The sequence below is a fragment of the Dreissena polymorpha genome, chromosome 10 (assembly GCF_020536995.1).
Source record: "Dreissena polymorpha isolate Duluth1 chromosome 10, UMN_Dpol_1.0, whole genome shotgun sequence".
NCBI lineage: Eukaryota > Metazoa > Mollusca > Bivalvia > Myida > Dreissenidae > Dreissena > Dreissena polymorpha.
Window position 1 is genome coordinate 30,860,433 of NC_068364.1, and position 17,426 is coordinate 30,877,858.

The 17,426-nt window shown below is 36.1% G+C and overlaps 1 protein-coding gene across 4 annotated transcripts in view; it reads left to right on the top strand.

The window, feature by feature from the left end:
• LOC127847622 (inversin-like) overlaps positions 1–17,426 on the top strand; it is a 113,073-nt gene that overhangs the window by 76,357 nt on the left and 19,290 nt on the right. For all 4 annotated transcript variants that reach the window (XM_052379653.1, XM_052379651.1, XM_052379650.1 and 1 more), the window contains exons 19-20: positions 11,406–11,552; positions 15,963–16,100. In XM_052379653.1, coding sequence (XP_052235613.1) covers positions 11,406–11,552; positions 15,963–16,100 — 285 coding nt within the window. The remainder of the gene's footprint in view (positions 1–11,405; positions 11,553–15,962; positions 16,101–17,426) is intronic.

Below are 17,426 nucleotides of genomic sequence, written 5' to 3' on the forward strand. Positions count from 1 at the left end.
AGTTTGGATCCAGATGAGACGCCACAGAACATGGTGTCTCATCAGGATCCAAACTGTTTACTAATCTGATAGTATTCTTTGAAAAAAAAATCGAAGAAAATGCTAATTTTAGAAATTTAGGAGACGACATTTTAGCAGACGACAAATTTCCCAGCATGCAAAGGGTTAAATAGATGTGAGTCTCCCTCTTGGTAAAATTGAGTTTAATGCAATTTTGTGTGTGCATAAAGTGTCGTTCCAGATTAGCCTGTGCATTCCCCTCAGGCTGATCAGGGAAGACACCTTCTGATTTTATCGTTCCAGATAAGCCTGTGCAGTCCCCACAGGCTGATCAGGGAAGACACCTTCTGATTTTATTGTGTTATTCATTTGACGGAAGTCATTCTTAGATAATCCAGTTTAGACTGAAAGTGTTGTTCCTGATTAGCTTGTACTGCCCAGGTTAATTTGAAAAACACTATTATTGTAAGTTTTGTTTAAAGAAAGTCCCTTCTTAGCAAAAATCCTGTTTAAGGGGGAATTGTTGTCCCTGATTAGCCTGTGTGCAATACACAGGCTAATCTGGGACAACACTTTACGCACCTGTTGTTAGTCTGGTATGTCAGTATAATTCTCACTTTTCTAAATTCAGACTTTATGCTTTTAATTTGACGACAGAGTACCTCTCCACCTTTTAAAGCACAAATAAAACCATGATTTAAAAAAAATCCTTTGACATTGAAGAATTATTTTGACAGGCAGAAATGAAGTACATGTAATATGATAATGTCTTAAAAAGTAATCTATTCATGGAAAATTTCGTTTGACAGGCAGAAAAGAAGTAATATGAGAATGTTTTCTAAAATAATCTAAAGATGATACAATCTAATTCAATAAAATCCAGAATTAAACTATGTATTAGGATCTAATTATGATACGGATTGATTTATGTTAGGCTGTTTTATGGTGACCTTTTAACCGACCTTTCAGGGCCCATATTCACCAACCCATTCTGATATCCAACAAAGAAAATTCTTAAACACAATAAAAATGCCTTCAAGTGCAGGCTCATAAAATTTTCTTATACAATTAACATCTGTTTCTAAATGAGGAATGATATGCCAGACTCTACTTTTGAGTAGTTTTTAAGGATATTCTTTATTTTTAGACTTAAGTCTATGAATCGTTTGGTGAATAGGGGCCCAGAGTTAAGCTTCCATGGTTTAGAAAGTGAAAGTGAAAGTAACTGGAACCTTGAAATGTAGTTTAAACATTTAAGCCTCGCTCTAGGACAACCGTGTTAAATGCATTTGTGGACAGGGTCATCCAAGTCTAAGCCTGAGAAAAGACTTTGTTCCTGAACAGGATTGTTGATGAAAGTCACTTTTAAAAACATACCATAAAAGCAGAAAGTATTGTACCTGATAAGCCTGTGCAGACTGCACAGGTTAATCTGATAAGACACTCAACGCACATGCATTAAGCTCTGTATTTCCAGAGTGTACGTGGGTCATTTAAATTTCTACAATGGGGGTACACACCTTTGAGAAGTGTGGGATATTTGCCAAAGAGCAACACTCCACTATGGAAAAACTATAACATTCTTTTGCTTGTTTTTCATGCTATACAACCATTATTTTTTTTATCCTACGCATGTTGAAGTTAATATTTCGAGCATAGTGGCGTAGAGGATTACGGTGTCAGCCTAGCGATCGGGAGGTCATGGGTTTTATCCCCACTGTTGAGAGTTCCTTTGATCTTCCCCAAAGACACCATGTACTGGTTCTAGTTCACTCTCTAGAGGCCACGTTTATTGTCCAATCTTCATGAAATTTGGTCAGAAGATTGGTTTCAATGATATCTTGGATAAGTTCGAAAATGGTTACGTTTGCTTGAAAAACATGGCTGCCAAGGGGCGGGGCACTTTTCCTTATATGGCTATACAGTCGATTGGTGTATAGCTGATTTTAGTGAGTAATGGATAGCTTAAACGTTTTTTGCAAAATACTTTTATTTATGTTAAGATTTATAGTTTTCTATTAATTGAATACAAAAAGCCTATCATTGTTAAGTCGATTCATGTTTTTGTTGATGTGTGTCAATGTTTACAACTGTTTCTTTTTTCGAAAGCAAAACAAGGTCACGTTATGTACGCACCGTTTTTGTGACGACAGGAAAAGTGCAGACGAATGGTTTCTTGAATTTTGCAGATTTTGTTTGGTAAACATAATGTTCATTGATGTAATATTTTAGTATTATGTGTCCTTTACAAAAGTAAGAATGCTCAGAAACCAAATTGATGCGTACCATATAAAATAAGCATGAAAGCTGCAATTCGGGATTTAGTGAATAACGGACATGTGGTGACCCATATTCAGGAATGTGGGGATTGTCTCAAAATAAAATATAAACTCAATTGAAGTTGTCCAATACACATGTGGTAAGCGTGTGGCTATGATATTAATAAGTAAAAACATCATTTTTAATGAAAAATAATCAAATTATAACGAAAAATCGATTTCTCTGAAAACATATTTTCTGCAATCAAATCTATATATAGATTCAACTCAAAATGACCCGAATATAGGGTGCATCGCTTTGAACAGCAATTACTTCATCAATTGTGCAGCGATTTCCATGAATTTGGTCTTATTCAACGCAGAAATGAATTTCCTTTCTGGAAATGTATATATATTGCAATTATTCTTTACAAATGCTGTGTCAAATTTCAAGAAATAACACGATACACATGTAATCCAATAAAGACCTAAGCGATCCGGTAATGGCTGAATCAGTGTACCATGAAATTCGCGCTGTAAACAATAATATTTTTCGGAAATAAAAAACCGCTGGCATGTTTCAATAGGAAAGACATGTGTCTATCTAGGTTTAATGGTTTAATTACTGAATGCATGGTGTTTACGTTGAAAAAAGACTCGAAGTCCTTAGCTATCCGTTATACACCAATCAGATGTATATAGATATAGCAAAATCTTGTTAACACTCTAGAGGCCACATTTATTGTCCGATCCTCATAAAACTTGGTCAGAAGATTCATCCCAATGATATCTTGGACGAGTTTGAAAATGATGTCGGTTGGTTGAAAAACATGGCCGCCAGGGGGCGGGACATTTTTCCTTATATGGCTTTAGTAAAACCTTGTTAACACTCTAGAGGCCACATTTATTTTCCGATCTTCATGAAACTTGCTCAGATGATTTGTCTTAATGATATCTTGGATGAGTTCAAAAATAATAACCTTGGCTTGAAAAACATTGCTGCCAAGGGGCGGGGCATTTTTCCTTATATGGCTATATATGGCTATAGTAAAATCTTGTTAAATTTCTAGTTTGCTCAATCTTTATGAAATTTGGTCAGAACATTGGTTTCCTGTGTAGTAAAGTTTGGTTTTATTATGTCAATATTATGTGACATTAACTATGTTATGTAATTTTTCATAACACAGAATTTTCGTGGTTAACATTGACTGTTTTAGTCATTAACACATATGATAAGCCTTTCAACTAAGAGATAACTGAAAGAAAGACAACATGTACATGATTTTGCAGTATTTATGCAGTATTTATCCCCCTTGTTTAACCTGGTTCAGTAATCTATTTTTAGTTCTGCTCTGGAATTAGGGAAGATATTGATCATTGATAAATGCACTGTTCTGAGGAAAAATTGACTACTCTGCCATTGATCTCTTCTGAACTGTATAAAATAAGCTGTTATGGCTGATTTATACACCTCTTGATGCTTTCTTGAAAAGTTAACAGCTCTTGAAAAAGGTTGGAATTTTGAAATAATTAAACTCTAAATTATTTTTAACACCAGCATCAAGACATTTTGGCATTATTTTCTAAATAATTCTTATTATTGAGATTATTTTTATTTGGCATTTTCTAAATTAGGAAGACTCTATTCTATTTCAATAACTGTAGTAAATTTTTCTTATTTTTACATTTGATTCACTGAAGTTTCCTAATCTCCATAAATATTGTTCTTTAGGTTAAATTAGACCTATTTTTATGCCCCCTTCGAAGAAGAGGGGGTATATTGCTTTGCACATGTCGGTCTGTCGGTCGGTCTGTCGGTCGATCCGTCCACCAGGTGGTTTCCGGATGATTACTCAAGAACGCTTGGGCCTAGGATCATGAAACTTCATAGGTACATTGATCATGACTCACAGATGACCCCTATTGATTTTGAGGTCACTAGGTCAAAGGTTAAGGTCACGGTGATCCGAAATAGTAAAATGGTTTCCGGATGATAACTCAAGAACGCTCAGGCCTAAGATCATGAAACTTAATAGGTAGATTGATCAGGACTCGCAGATGACCCCTATTGATTTTCAGGTCACTAGGTCAAAGATCAAGGTCACAGTGACCCGAAATAGTAAAATGGTTTCCGGATGATAACTCAAGAACGCTTAGGCCTAGGATCATGAAACTTGATAAGTAGATTGATCATGACTCGCAGATGACCCCTATTGATTTTCAGGTCAAAGGTCAAGGTCACAGTGACCCAAAATAGTAAAATGGTTTCCGGATGACAACTCAAGAACACTTATGCCTAGGATCATGAAACTTCGTAGGTAGATTGATAATTGCTGGCAGATGACCCCTATTGATTTTCAGGTCACTAGGTCAAAGGTCAAGGTCACGGTGACTCGAAATAGTAAAATGGTTTCCGGATGATTACTCAAGAACGCTTATGCCTAGGATCATGAAACTTGATAGGTAGATTGATCATGACTCGCAGTTGACCCCTATTGATTTTCAGGTCACTATATCAAAGGTCAAGGTCACGGTGACCTGAAATAGTAAAATGGATTCTGGATGATAACTCAAGAACGCTAATGGCTACGATCATGAAACTTCATAGGTACATTGATCATGACTTGCAGGTGACCCCTATTGATTTTCAGGTCACTAGGTCAAAGGTCAAGGTCATGGTGACCCAAAATAGTAAAATGGTTTCCGGATGATAACTCAAGAACGCTTTTGCTTAGGATCATGAAACTTCTTAGGTGCATTGATCATGACTCGCAGATGACCCCTATCAATTTTGAGGTCACTAGGTCAAAGGTCAAGTTCATGGTGACCTGAAATAGTTAAATGGTTTCCAGATGATAAATGAAGAACGCTTATTCCTAGGATCATGAAACTTGATAGGTAGATTGATCATGACTCGCAGATGACCCCTATTGGTTTTCAGGTTACTAGGTCAAAGGTCAAGGTCACGGTGACCCAAAATAGTAAAACGGTTTCCAGATGATAACTCAAGAACGCTTATGGCTAGGATCATGAAACTTCATAGGTACATTGATCATGACTGGCAGATGACCCCTATTGATTTTCAGGTCACTAGGTGAAAGGTCAACGTCACAGTGACAAAAAACATATTCACACAATGGCTGTCACTACAACGGAGAGCTCATATGGGGTCATGCATGTTTTACAAACAGCCCTTGTGTAAACTAGATTTTTGAAGCACTCTCTAGACTTACAGGTACTTATATTTATATCAGTTTTTTTGACAGATTTTGAACTTCTTTTTACATTCATTAAGGTATTTGCTGTATGTTGTTCATTTTTAAACGATACTTAGATTCTTTAGACTTGGCTTGTACCTGTTCTTAATTTTCTGTCATTGTTCTTCATTTTCGAGTTCTTGGAATAAAAATTAGTTATTTTTGTTAAAGCTGCCTTGGTTTTCACTTATAAATAAATTCTTTGAGTGTATTTAGGCGTCCCTGACTGAACGCCTTTAGTTAATTGAATTACAACCAGTCAGTACCGGTATATTCATCCTGACTGGAAATAAGAGTTTGTCAAATAAATATTTCCGCATTACATAAGTGCTTACAAAGTTACATTACTTGTAACCGTCCTGTGACCGGTTCATTTGCGTATGCGAAGGAGACCGCACTACCACACCTGCAGGGTTCGACATTAACTTTTTTTACAGCAAGACCGTTGGACCAGCTCCTCTTAAAATGTACTAGCCCGAACCTGATGTCTACTAGACCACAAATGACATAGCAAATGAACACAATTGTGTCATGTAACTGGTTAATCAGGATTTATCAGTAAATAATCAGTGAACATCATATTTTTTTATGCATAGAGTAAAACAATAAAATAAAACTTTTTTTTGCTTTTCTCCGTCAAATTCATTCCATGGGAACTGACTCGATTTTCCATCTAGGATAAAATTGACGTTTTCATGTTTCTTCATATTTACGTTTCGTGTCAGTTTAAACGTCGGGTTCTTTTTTATTAACTGATTTGTCGGACAAAAATCTGAACTTGAACAAAGCCATTCTTTAAATTACATTCTCTTGTCTGCTACGCAAAAATGATTACATTGACGATACCGATTTTCAATAGATGTTGTAAAATCATGCTCTACAGTTTTACGACACTGCAGATAATCATATATATTTATGACAACTTGACCAATAGAAACAAGCAATTTCTGCAGGAAGGTCTCCTTTGCATCTAAAAATATCGATGAATCATGTGAATGCTCCGCATTTATTTAAATACACTTGTTTTGTTTTAATGTAAATAACGGATACGAGAGTAATTTTACACATTAAAAATAAAGGTTTTCACGGCATTTAGTTATAGAGTCATATAAATCAGTATAGATTTTTCTATGTACGACCAGTCGGACAAGCTAGCCGGCAGTTTTACTAGCCCGACCACCGATCTTACTAGACAATGTCTGTCGGACGTGCCTTAGTGTCGAACCCTGACCTGGATAGGACAGTTGAGTTTGATAATGGTTTGGATCGGTAAAAAAACATGGCCACCAGGGTGGGGGGGGGGGGTCTTTTTCCTTATATTTATATAGTAAAAAAGCTCGTGAACACTCTAGAAGTCACATGTTTTGCCTAATCATCATGAAAATTTGTCAAAACATTAGTTATGTGGAAGTCTCGGACAAGTTTGAAAATGGTCGTGATCATTGAAAAAACATGGCCGCCAGGGAGTGGGGCAGTTTTCTTTATATGTATATAGTGACAACATGTGAACAGTCTAAAAGACACAATTTTTTCCCAATCTTCATGAAATTTGGACATAATATTGGAAGAGTTAAAACATGGTTCAGGTCTGTTAAAAAAAACATAGCCGCCAAGGGGCCATTTGTTGTTCATTCTTCATGATACTTGGTTAGAACATTTGCTCCATTGATATCTTGGGCTGCAAAGAACAGGTCATTTCTTTTTATCTCAGGTGAGCGACTTTGGGCCTTTCAAGCCCTCTTGTTCAATATTGAAGATAGCAACTTGATATTTGGCATGTGTATCTCATGGAGCTGAACATTTTGAGTGGTGAAAGGTGAAGGTGAAGGTCATCCTTCAAGGTCAAATGTCAAATATATGGCGTCTGTCCGTCCAAAAACTTTAACATTGGCCATAACTTTTTTAATATTGAAGATAGCAACTTGATATTTGGCATGCATGTGTATCTCATGGAGCTGCACATTTTGAGTGGTGGAAGTTCAAGGTCAAGGTCATCCTTCAAGGTAAAAAAATAATAATTCAAAGCGGCGTTCTCATGAAGCTGCACATTTTGATTGGTGGAAGTTCAAGGTCATTCTTCAAGGTCAAGGTCATCCTTCAAGGTCAAAGGTCAAAAATCAAATAAAAAATTTCAAAACGACATTATCATGAAGCTGCACATTTTGAGTGGTGGAAGTTCAAGGTCATTCTTTAAGGTCAAGGTCATCCGTCAAGGTCAAAGGTAAAAAAAATTAATCAAAGCGGCGTTATCATTAAGCTGCACATTTTGAGTGGTGTAGGTTCAAGGTCAAGGTCATCCTTCAAGGTCAAGGTCATCCTTCAAGGTCAAAGATAAAAAATATATAAAAAATCAAAGCGGCATTATCATGAAGCTGCATATTTTGAGTGGTGAAAGTTCAAGGTCAAGGTCATCCTTCAAGGTAAAAAAAATAATAAAAATTTCAAAGCGGCGTTCTCATGAAGCTGCACACTTTGAGTGGTGGAAGTTCAAGGTCAAGTTTTTCTTTCAAGGGCAAGGTCATCCTTCAAGGTCAAAGGTATTTTTTTATATAAAATTCAAACTGGCGTTTTCATGAAGCTGCACATTTTGAGTGATGGAAGTTCAAGGTCAAGGTCATTTTTCAAGGTCAAGGTCATCCTTCAAGGTCAAAAGTAAAAAATAATAATTTCAAAGCGGCGTTATCATGAAGCTGCACATTTTGAGTGGTGGAATTTCAAGGTCAAGGTCATCCTTCAAGGTCAAGGTCATCCTACAAGTACAAAGGTAAAAAAATAAATATTTCAAAGCGGCCTTCTCATAAAGCTGCACATTTTGAGTGGTGGAATTTCAAGGTCAAGGTCATCCTTCAAGGTCAAAGGTAAAAATAAATAAATATATTTTTTTTTTCAAACATGGTTAAAAAACACAAATATTTATTTTTATTATTTTATTTTTGAAATACCGTCCAACTATCCCCCCCAAGAATCCATCCCCCCAAAAAAACATTTTTTTTTCATTTTTTTTTTTCATTTTTGTAAGATAATGTAAAAAATGACCACACCCCCACACTATACACCCCTCTCCACTCCACCCCTCCCTCCTTTGTGATTGAAATTGAGATAGGTCCCTACACCTTTAAAAAGAAAAATAGATGAGCGATCTGCACCCGTAAGGCGGTGCTCTTGTTTTTGGCATGTCTGTCTGTCATTGTATGTGTGTGTCTGTCCCAAAACTTTAACCTTGCTCATAAAATGAAAACTATGTTCTTTAAACTTCACATGTGCATGCATCTTATTGAGATCTACAATCAAACATGGTTTTAGGTCACTAGGTTAAAGGTCAAGGTCACTGTGATCTTACAAAGTTACAGGCTTTGGACCTAATAAATGTCTATACAATAGCTGCTGCGTGGCTTGAAAGTGCAGTAGGAGGAATTGTGTTTCACAAACACAGCTCTTGTTTATCCATGTAATTTCATGCCGACCAATATAAATTATTTTACAATATTCAAATATACTGTAAAACCATTAAATTTCGTGTGGCACGAACTTTCGTGGATTTCGTTGGTCTGCTGAACCACGAATTCAAGTACCAAAGATTATTTATGCATTTTTAATCCGTTATCAGTCATTTCGGAATGTCATTTGTACTTTTTAAATCAAGCAAGGTATTTAAACTATATATCAATGATTAGACCCTTATACGTGACGTCGTAAAATTATTTGTTTGCAGATTTATCACATATGTCAATTAAAGTTAAAATAGATAGAACGGTTTTCACACGTGTATTTTGAGGACCTTATTACTCAATTGTTACTACTAGGGGACCAATTGTGCTGAGAATTGCAAATATTGTCAAAACAACATTGATGGCAATTAGCGAGCGGAGACCCACAAGTGCGCCGCTTAATCGCTCTTATTGACAATTATCAGCAACACTTTCATGCTTCAGTGCACATTACCCTCAAGTCTTGCTGTCAACACAGATGAGCAGATTATGCTTCATTATTACTCTTGTTGTTTTAATTAAAGTTTAATTATTATGACGGTCAGTTTTCCCCGAAAATTTAAATTCATGAATTAACTTATCAACAAATTAGTTAGTTTTTCAATTGAAATTCACGAAATTACGTGTCAACAAATTAGTTGTTTTTTTATTAAACAACGAAATTTCATACCGACGAATTTCTATGCGTTTACAGTAGATTCATCTTATGTTTTAAGAAGATCATATGCATCTCAGTTAGACTTAGTTTAAACCTATTTTTGCTCTATTTCATAGAAAGCCTAGGGCTTATTTGAAATGCTTCGGTGACCCGAAATAGTAAAATGGTTTCCGGATGATAACTCAAGAACGCATACGCCTAGGATCATGAAACTTCATGGGTAGATTGATCATGACTCGCAGATGACCCCTATTGATTTTGAGATCACTAGGTCAAAGATCAAGGTCACGGTGACCCGAAATAGTAAAATTGTTTTAGGATGATAACCCAAGAACGCATACGCCTAGGATCATGAAACTTCATAGGTAGATTGATCATGACTCCCAGATGACCCTTATTGATTTTGAGGTCACTAGGTCAAAGGTCAAGGTCACGGTGACCCGAAATAGTAAAATGATTTTCGGATGATAACTCAAGAACACTTTTGCCTAGGATCATGACACTTCATAGGTACATTGATCGTGACTCGCAGATGACCCCTATTGATTTTCAGGTCACTAGGTCAAAGGTCAAGGTCACAGTGACAAAAAACGTATTCACACAATGGCTGCCACTACAACGGACAGCCCATATGGGGGCATGCATGTTTTACAAACAGCCCTTGTCTTTTCATCTCGTCTATCAATTAACTCTATATATGATTATTTTTAGCTTTTGTGATTTATTATAATTGATTTGTAGTAAGAGAGTGGAATAATAATACAAATGTTTTTAGCACAAAAGTATGACATTAATAAAGTAAAAACATATTGCTGTTGTAACTAACATATTCATTTTAAATTGTGTGCTATAATTATTTAATACTTTTGTATGTAAACTTGTGTTGTTATGATATGAGTCGTGTTCTGAGAAAACTGGGCATAATGCATGTGCGTAAAGTGTCGTCCCAGATTAGCCTGTGAAGTCCGCACAGGCTAATCAGGGACAACACTTTCTGCCTAAATTGGATTTTTGCTAAGAAGAGACTTCATTTAAATGAAATATGTCATAAAAGCGAAAAGTGTTGTCCCTGATTAGCCTGTACAGACTGCACAGGCTAATCTGGGTCGACACTTTACGCACATGCATTATGCCCAGTTTTCTCAGAACACGACTCATTTACATTGTAAACTGTACATTGGTTAAAGACTCATTTGATCAGCTATTAAGTTACACAAATCATTATTTTCAGTCTTAGAGAATACAATGAAAAAGAAATATGTTACAAAATGTATACTGGCAATTGGAAATTCTTATTTAACCATACACCCAGGCTCAATGCATGTGCATAAAGTGTCGTCCAAGATTAGCCTGTGCAATCTGTGCAGGCTTATCAGGGCCAACACTTTCAGCTCTTATGGTATTTTGTATTCAAAGAAAGTCTCTTCTCATTCAGGACATCCAGTTTAGGCAGAAAGTGTTGTCCCTGATGAGCCTGTGTGGACTGCACAGGCTATTCTAGAACAACACGTTACACACATGCATTAAACCCTGTTTTTTCTAAGCCAGGCCCAAATATTTTCTTCATGTGCATATGATTGTTTCAGCGAATAATTTGGACATGTTTGATATCATTTCTTTTAAAATAAATTGTAGTTGTGTCTGAAGAAAACAGACTGATGCCTTTACTGGCCATTAAAGTTATGATCAACTGGTTCAAGCAAAACATTGTCATCTTTTTTTGATGTTTATACGATGGTTTCAGGACCAAAAAAGAAGCGAAGGAGGAGGGGGAAAATGTTTTACGACGAAAGCAGCAGACACAGGTCATCAAACACTCAGAAAACACACGTTTACACGACTTCAGGAGAAAACAATACGCAGCCATGAGGATTCAGAAAGCATGGAGAAAGTAAGCGTTTGATGTTATGTGGGAGTCAAAGGATTGTTGTTGTTGTTTTTGTCAAACTTGGTTTCAACATTCAGCACCATTTTCAATGTCAAAAAGTATCAATTTATCCCAAATCACAGCCTTTAATTCCAAATTAAAGGTTTCCAAACAAAAAGTGTGTTTTTTTTAATTCACTCACCTATCATGCTGTTTCAGTTAAACCTTACTACATTCAATATTGAAGAACACTTTCATTCTAAATTTAAATGAAAGCATGGAGAAAGTGAGAGTTTGACCTTTATGTGGAGTGTAACCCTGTTGATGTGGCTAAGAGGATATCCTCGTTGCAACCAGGGGAGCCACGGTCTGGGAAAACTGGGCTTAATGCATATCCTCCCAGATAAGCATGTGCAGGCTTAACTGGATTTTTTCGCTAATAAGAAACTTCTATTAATAAAAAAATACCAGAAAAGCGCAAAGTTTTGTTTCTGATTAGCCTGTGCATTATGCACAGGCTAATCACGGATGACACTTAATGCCCATGCATTTAGGCAAATTTTCCCAGAAAACAGGTGCAAATGTTCTTATATAGAATAATAAATGTATAATGTAAGAGCCATTATAATTTTTCTGACAAAAGAAAGACAGAATGTCAATTAAAATGTACCTTGCACATGATTTTATTTGAAACCTTTTGTGGTCGATTGAAATAGCTTTCAGTGATTGTTGATGTTCTGAATCAATATAACCATTATACTATATGGATGATTTATTGGCTAAACCTGACTATCCTTATTTAAATCTGAAACGCAGTTTATTTTTCTCTCAGAGTGAATGTGAATATTTAATATGGAAGGTGTTTATAGGAGTTTGTGAAATATTTTGAAATAAGTGTTTTACTCGAATGTGTTTTGTTGGTAACATGCCATACTTTGAACATATGAATATATGAACATACAAAAAACTCAAAATATTTAAAATAGTTTAGAGCTTAGTTTGTTTTACTATATTTTTGTTCTATCTAGTCATGAGGTAAAACATGAATTTTCAAAAGGATATTTTTGTTTTCTCCTTGTTAACAGAGTTACAATTCAATGGACGTGATCCAAATGAAACTGTTTTACATATGAGTCGTGTTATGAGAAAACTGGGCATAATGCAAGTGCGTAAAGTGTCGTCCCAGATTAGCCTTTGCAATCCGCACAGGCTAATCAGGGATGACACTTTCTGCTTTAATGACATTGTTTGTTTAAATGAAGTCTCTTCTTAGCAAAAATCCAATTTAGGCGGAAAGTGTTGTCCCTAATCTGGGACGATACTTTACGCACATGCATTAAGCCCAGTTTTCTCAGAATGCGACATACGTATATATATATATATATATAGCCTTGCTCTGGGAAAATGGAGCTTACTGCATGTGCGTAAAGTGTCATACCAGATTCGTCTGTGGAGTGCAGATAGGCTAATCAGGGACATCATTCTCAGACTATGCTGGATTTTTGCTAACAAGAGACTTCTTTAAAGGAAAAACACCATAAGTGCGGAAATTTGTGTCCCTGATTAGCCTGTGCAAAATGCACAGGCTATTCAGGGACAACACTTTTGCACATACATTAAGCCCCATTTTCCCAGAGCGTGGCTTATCTATGTATCAGAATACACAGATATAAAAATGTTTGATTATTATGCCCCCCTTCGAAGAAGAGGGGGTATATTGCTTTGCTCATGTCTGTCGGTCGGTCTGTCGGTCCGTCCACCAGGTGGTTGTCAGACGATAACTCAAGAACGCTTGGGCCTAGGATCATGAAACTTCATAGGTACATTGATCATGACTCGCAGATGACCCCTATTGATTTTGAGGTCACTAGGTCAAAGGTCACAGTGACCCGAAATAGTAAAATGGTTTCCAGATGATAACTCAAGAACGCTTAGGCCTAGGATCATGAAACTTGATAGGTAGATTGATCATGACTCGCAGATGACCCCTATTGATTTTCAGGTCACTAGGTCAAAGGTCAAGGTCACAGTGACCCGAAATAGTTAAATGGTTTCCGGATGATAACTCAAGAACGCTTAGGCCTATAATCATGAAACTTAATAGGTAGATTGATCATGACTCGCAGATGACCCCTATTGATTTTCAGGTCACTAGGTCAAAGGTCAAGGTCACGATGACCCGAAATAGTAAAATGGTTTCCAGATGATAACTGAAGAACGCTTATTCCTAGGATCATGAAACTTGATAGGTAGAATGATCATGACTCGCAGATGACCCCTATTGATTTTCAGGTCACTAGGTCAAAGGTCAAGGTCATGGTGACCAGAAATAGTAAAATGGTGTCCGGATGATAACTCAAGAATGCTTATGGCTAGGATCATGTAACTTCATAGGTACATTGATCATGACTGACAGATGACCCCTATTGATTTTCAGGTCACTAGGTCAAAGGTCAAGGTCACAGTGACAAAAAACATATTCACACAATGGCTCTCACTACAAAGGAGAGCCCGTATGGGGGGCATGCATGTCTTACAAACAGCCCTTGTTGGTATTTAATATTATTGTCTGAGTAAAGTACTTTGAAAAAAATATTTAAAAGAGTTTGAGTACAGCATTTTTTTTACTTGAAACAAAATATTATATGTTCTCTACATATTAAAAATTTGAAAAAAGAAGGAAAATAGTGTGTAAAATAGATAATGACATTTGAATTGTGGAGCTCTTTATTTGAAATAATTGTCATGTCTATTTGTACAGAAAAGTTGCATAGACAGTATCTAGCCTATAAGTCTACTGTAAAGTCATTATTTTTCATGGGACAATAATTTCTGTTGATTTTGTGGAGTGACCGATCCATGAATTTAAAACAAACATCAGAAAATGAACAACAGAAATTCCTCTTTTTCTTCAAATAATAAGAAATCGAAAAATGTACACGTCCATAAAAAGTCATTTTTTTGTAAAACCATGAAATTTCATTCCAACTTATATAAATGAGTGTACAGTATTTGCATTTATTCATGTGGAAAGTATGGCATGTGAGCAACTATATGCTGCAGACTAATCTCTTGATGTAAGTATCTATTTGTTAAATCTCAAATGAGGAATTTATGATTGATAAAAAAAATACTTATGCAGAGGTAAGAAAATGGTGGAAATCCATTTTATTGCATCTGCACAGGGAGGGATTATATTGCAGTCTAAGGATTGCTGGTTTGTTGGTTGAGCAGTTGGTACAAATATCATAATTTTGTTGAAAAAACTTATTAGGGATTACATTGAAACTGTAAATATGTGATCATCACACAATGAACAAAATGCAAGACACTTTTCATTCCCAATGATCATCTAATTCATGTACATCAATTGAAATTCCAAATGTTGATCAATAATTGAAAATGGAAAGTTATTTAAATTGTCCACTTCCCTTCCACTGTCAAACAAAATGAATATATAATGTGTTAAATTATGATTTCTCAAATCAGTTTACCTTGATTTTATTCTTACAGAACAGTTAGATTTAAATGTTTCGATCAAAGTTGATTTCTACAATATTTTATCATATCACATTAGCAGATAATCCAAACAGAATGCAGATTTTGTATTTTCATTTCTATTGTGCCCATTGTGTGTTTATTTCTTAGAGTTATCATTACTGTTTTACAAACACCCCATATTAAGTTAGAATTGTCTCCCTTTATGTCCCTTGATATTTTTCAGTCACAAGATAAGTTCATTTGGGATTTTTTTCTCACACTAAAGAATTTTTCTCCCTTTAAGAGAGTGTACTTTAAGAGTATTCTCCCTTGATAATTTTTAGTCCCAAGATAAGGTCCTTTGCAATTTGTCTTATGCCAAAGCAAATTTTCTCCTTATTAGTTACATGTATGTGCACTTAAAAAGTATTCTCCCGTGATATTTTTCTGTCACAAGATGAGGTCATTTGCCATTCTTCTCAAGCCAAAGCAGGCAGTTCATAGAATTATCTACTTTTCAGTTAAGTGTACTTTAAGAGTAATCTCCCTTGATATATTTTAGGTTCAAATATGAGGTCCTTTACAATTCTTCTCACAGCAAACAGTAAGGTCTACTATAAGAATATAAACCCTTGATATGTTTTCAGTCACAAGATGAGGTCATTTGCAAAAATAGTAAGAATGATCTCCCTTTAAGTAAGGTGTATTTTTACAGTATTCTTCCTTGATATTTTCAGTCCAAATAAAATGTCATTTTCAATTATACCCCCTTAAGTTAGGTATTCTTTAAGAATATTCTCCATTGATATTTGTCAGTTAAGAGTTTTATCCCTTGATATGTTCAATTCCAAGAAGGAGCCATTTTCAATTATCTCCCTTTAAGTAAGATGCTCTTTAAGAGTATTATCCCTTGATATTTGTCAGATAAGAGTATTGTCCCTTGATATTTTTCAGTCACAAGATGAGGTCATTTGCCATTCTTCTCACAGCTAAACAGGCAGTTCATAAGATGAGGATGCGACAGGGAGCAGACGAATTCCACAAACAGATCGCTGCACTAACTATACAGCTGGCTTGGAGGAAATACATCAGGTAACAACTATGGCACTAGGTCAGAAAGAAATTTAGTTGGAGGAACAGAAAGAAACTATGTCAGTGTGCCAGGTATCTGGTGAAAACTGGGCCACTGGGTCGAGTGGCAACTTCCAGATATGCTTAATCATTTTGTGGAAACTAGGTCACTGAGGCAAGTATATTGTGGAATTAGGTCCCTTTGTCTGGTTGGAACAAAGTTGCTGTAAAAGAAAGACACTATGTCACAAAGTATGGTATCTGGTAAAAATTGACTCACTGAATCAGGAATAGGTCACTAGATCAGATATCTTCGGAAACTGGGTCATTGGGTCTATTGGATCACCGAGTTATTTGGTTGAAACAATGTATCTGGATCAGGCATCAAGTGGAAACTTTGTCAGTAGGTCAGATATCTGGTAGATTCTAGGTCACTAGATCAGATATTTTGTGGCAACTAGGTCAATGGGTCAGGTGGAAACTTAGTCACTGGGTTATTTGGTGTAAATGATGCCTCTTGATCATATATCAGGTGAAAACTAGTTCAATATATCAGATATTTGGAAGAAACTAGGTCACTGGGTTTGTTGGAAACTAGGTCCTTTGGTCAAGTATCTTGTTCAAAGTAGATGAATGGGTCATAATGAAACTTGGTGAATGGGTCCGGTATCAGGTATTAGGTCGCTATGTCAGATGGAAACTAGGATATTTGAGGTGTCTGGGGGAAACTTGGCCTTTGGGTTGAATATCAAGTGAAAACCAGGCCGTTAAGTTAAACAGAAATTAAGTCACTGGTTAAGGAACAAACTTGGTTACTTGGTCAGGTAGAGAAAAAATTGCAAGGTCAAGTATTTTCAGGAAATTTAGTCAATGGGAAAGGTGGAAACTAAGTCACTTGGTCAGGTAAATCATGGAAACTAGGTCAACTGGTCAAGTTTCTGGTGGAAACTAGGTCACTGGGTCAGGTATCTTTGGGAGAATAGGTCACTGTCAGATGGAAACTAGGTCAAATGGCTAATTTTCGAATGGACACTAGTTCACTTGGTCAGATGGAATCTAGGTGTATTGGTCCAGTATCTGGAAGACATTGTATCACTAGGTCTGGTAGAAACTAGGTCAATTGGTTAGGGTAAGGGTTAGGTAAGTATCTTTGGGAAACTGAGGCTTGCAATTGGAAATTAGGCCTTTGGGTAAGGTAGAAATAAGGTCACTAGTTAAGGTACAAACTGAGTTACTGGATTAGGTAAAAGGTAGATCACATGGCCAGGTATCTGGGGGAAACATGGTAGCTCAGTATAGAAACACTAGTTACTGGGGGAGGTAGAAACTAGGTAACTGGGTCAAGTA